The sequence below is a fragment of the Ostrea edulis genome, chromosome 6, assembly GCF_947568905.1.
Source record: "Ostrea edulis chromosome 6, xbOstEdul1.1, whole genome shotgun sequence".
NCBI classification, from domain to species: Eukaryota; Metazoa; Mollusca; class Bivalvia; order Ostreida; family Ostreidae; genus Ostrea; species Ostrea edulis.
In genome coordinates this window covers 10,010,220-10,013,795 of record NC_079169.1, presented here as the reverse complement: position 1 = coordinate 10,013,795, position 3,576 = coordinate 10,010,220, and the positions used below count along the sequence as shown (strand labels likewise).

The 3,576-nt window shown below is 34.9% G+C and overlaps 1 protein-coding gene and 1 pseudogene across 1 annotated transcript; one reads left to right on the top strand and one right to left on the bottom strand.

Annotated features, from left to right (window-relative positions):
- The first annotated feature begins 1,183 nt into the window (after positions 1–1,183).
- On the top strand, positions 1,184–2,123 carry LOC125645508 (uncharacterized; annotated as a pseudogene).
- On the bottom strand, positions 2,100–3,201 carry LOC125659304 (uncharacterized). The gene is made up of 3 exons (XM_048890928.2): positions 2,998–3,201; positions 2,603–2,876; positions 2,100–2,504 (listed from the first exon to the last, which is right to left on the bottom strand). Exons 2-3 carry the CDS (start codon positions 2,816–2,818, stop codon positions 2,238–2,240), a joined length of 483 nt encoding a protein of 160 aa, XP_048746885.1. The 5' UTR covers positions 2,819–2,876; positions 2,998–3,201; the 3' UTR covers positions 2,100–2,237.
- Positions 3,202–3,576: the final 375 nt, after the last annotated feature.

The following is a 3,576-nucleotide window of genomic DNA, read 5'->3' as shown; positions in this document are numbered from 1 at the left end:
ACAGGCCGCCAAGCCCAAGTATACTAAAGAGGAGAAAAGTGTATCACATTGGTAGGTAATTTTCATACTGATAAAAATAATTATTTTATTTGAATGAAGAGAAACTAAGCGTTCAATATATTTTTATTTAGCCAAAAGGTCTGAATCCAAAGGAAGTACAAGTACCCAAACTTTTGTATCAGGAACTATGCGTGTGTTTTCACACGACATATTTACTAAAAATAATCTGGTCAGAGGAGAAGAAATTGCAGGGCCTTCCAGGAGTGCATGTATGATGAATGCAGAAACTCAAACAATCATTACCATTAAAAGAAATGACTAACTTATCAAAATGGAGCCTTTAAAATATGTTGACATTCTAAAACTGTATCAAGATAATGGAAATTCCATAACAGAAACAGCAAATTGTTTTACTAGAAAAGTCAAGAAATTTGAAAGCTCATCCCAAAAATTTAATACCTACTACCAAAGAGCAAAGAGAATTATTGAAACTTTTAAGAAATTAAAGAAGGGAAAATCTAGGATAGAAGGGGAAAGATTTTTTTGGTAGGGAATTTGAATTTCCTAAAGTTGAACAAAGTGGGAGAAGATTATTACCTCAAAGTGAAATTGAAGCCCTTCAGCCGAGTGAATCAACTTCAGCTGAAATTATTAAAGACCTGACTTCTCAGCTTAAGTCTGAAAAAACCTCTACAGTCACACTCCCTGGAGAACTAAAAGAAAAATCAAAAATTGTTAAAAAGCTTCAACATAGATCTGAAATGCAAATCTCTCGTGAAAAGCAACTTAAAAAAGAACTAAAACGTGTGAAACAAAGAGAAATATATCACAGAAGTAAAGTCTTAAAATGGGAAAACTCAGAGTCAGAAACAGTTGAAAATAGAGCTGAGTTTGATGCAAAACTTAATCAGTTAGTCAAGGAGAATGATGATCTTCGACGGCAGCTAATAACAATGGAATATGAAAGAGATATTGCTCAAGAAAGCATTAGGGAAGCTCAAAATCCCATTGTTAACTTGTACGATGAAGATTTAAAAAAAATACTCTCCTGAAGTTCAGTTGTGTTCATTCATTGTTGGAAAACCATGTCAGCACAAAAACAGTTGGCCCAGTTATCGAAGCTTGCTTAAAACTGGTAGGTAAAATTCCAAATAGAGTACCTAAAACTACAACTGTAAATAACATGAATATTCAAAGACTAAATTTAGCTCAGAAACAGCTTGGAGATGAATTAGCACAGTAAGAAGACACAACCATTGAAACAGACGAAACTTCAAAATTTGGTGCTTATGCTGTCAGAGACTCTGAGGGGATACCATATGTAGTTGGTCTAAGGGAACTCACAACTAAATCTGCAAAAGACACATTAGATACCTTCAAAGAAATTTTATTTGATATAGATTCACACTTTTATGATTCTCAAAATTTATTGTCACAAAATATTCTGTACCACATACGAAATACTCTGTCTGATCGTGCAGCGACCGAAATGAAGTTTAACGAGTTGTTGGAATCATATAGAGAACGAATTTGGCTCCACTTTTTTGGTACGCTGTTTTTGGCTATATTTAGCTCTAAAACTTCATAGTTATTTCGGATTTCAAGCATTTCGGTTGAGCATCACTGAAGAGACATTATTTGTCGAAATGCGCATCTGGTGCATCAAAATTCGTACCGTATAAGTTTTAAATAGAGAAGAAATTTTGCCAGAGATTGTTCAGGATTGGGAGAATCTTCATGATGAAGATAGAAGAGTCTTCAGCAGATTAAACAATTTCTTCTGTGGATTGCATTCTTTAGTCCACATTGCTCAAACTGCAAATAAAGCATTAACAGAAACAGAAAATAAATATTTCGACAGTAATGTTCCTATCCTGAACAAACAATTTTCCAAGAAAACAGAATCTGGAACTACAAGGCTTATTCGCACTGCCTGTAAGACATTTTCTTATCATGGTGATGAGAAATGTGGGTGTCATGGACCTTTCATGACTTTTATAAAAGAATTTTTAGAGGAAAAGGTAACATATTCAATGTTCTGCTTCACAATGCAGGTGTGGTGTATTTGTTCAGAGAGAAAATGGTGCAATTTCTCCAAGGTTTTGCAGAGTTCCCGAAACTAGTAAAAAATCTGTAGGACAATTGTCCGGTAAATATTCAAAATTTACCGGACAATTGTGAAATTTACCGGACATTGTTGTTTTAAATAAAAAGAGATAAAATTAACATAGATCGGACTAATAATTTATTTCTATTTCCATTTCATGCACAGTTTGTTCAATTGCTCTGTCATTAAAGTCTTCTGTCTGTTCGTTGTCAGAGTCGCAGTCCGTCTCGTAGTCACAGTCATCTGCAGTCTCAGGGTCCGATTCAGCAACTGTTGTATTCCTAGGTTCCTCATCCTGTGTCACTTCCTGAATCATAATGTCTTCGTCTTGTTGTTCGCTGTTCTTGTTGCAAGTAGATCTAGCGTAGGTCAATCTTCTTGGCTGCTTACTTGATGTCTACAAAATATGTTCATTATCATATATATATACGTGATTAAAATCCAAACTACCGAATAAAACAAAAATTAAACTATTACAATACATGTTATAATTACCATCCATTTATTAATTGCTTCTGTTGGATCAAAGTTCAAAATATCAGTCGACTCCAGCTGAATAACCATGCAATCATCAAGGTGCTTGTTACTCAAACGCTGTCTCCTGTTTGTCTTGGTCATTTTCATCTGGTTGAAGGAGGCCTCATTGACAACAGAAGTGGCAGGGAGTGTACGCAGTAAGTCCATAACAGTTAGAATGTCCTGGATGCCCATGTCAGAAAAGCAATTCCAAACATGTGTCCACTTAACAGTGTTCAGCTTATTTCCATATCTTAAAACCAGACAGAAAGCAATTTCCACAGAAATAATAAACTTTTGGCATTGTTATATACAAAGTTTAAAATATAAATGTTGTTACTTGTGTTGTAATATAGGTATTGTGTAATACGTACTTTTTTTGCAAAACATCATATATCCATCATAGACCAGCCATTTCCAATCATCTAGCCATTTCTTGTGGAATTTTCTTTCCCTCTTACTTCCTTTATCCCCATCATTGTCTTTCTGACCGTCTTTTTCTTTTCTTTTAGTACCTGTGGCACCCAAATTCCACTTTATCGGCCACATGCCCAATGTTGGTCAACTCCAATAGGAAATTGTCGTATGTGTGTAAAAAAAGAACCCGCGAATTTATCCGGATTAAAAAAATAAAACTACGCGTTTGTTTGGCTTTTCCCTCCACTTTTAATTAATAGTTATTTTTTGTAACTAATAAAATGACTATTACATTTAGTTATATTTGTTCAGATGTTTTTAAATTTCAAAATAGTCCATAAAATCTGCCTGACATTTTGACCGATAAAATTTGGATTTTGCCGGCCCCATTCAAAATTTATCGGGGATGGCCGATGGACCGGCGCGTTTCGGGAACTCTGGTTTTGGATCCAACCAGTGGGTTTTGCATGACTTAAAAGTGCCATTTTTATTGCTGGATGTAGAGCTTTGGGCTTGATATGCAAATTCATAACCAC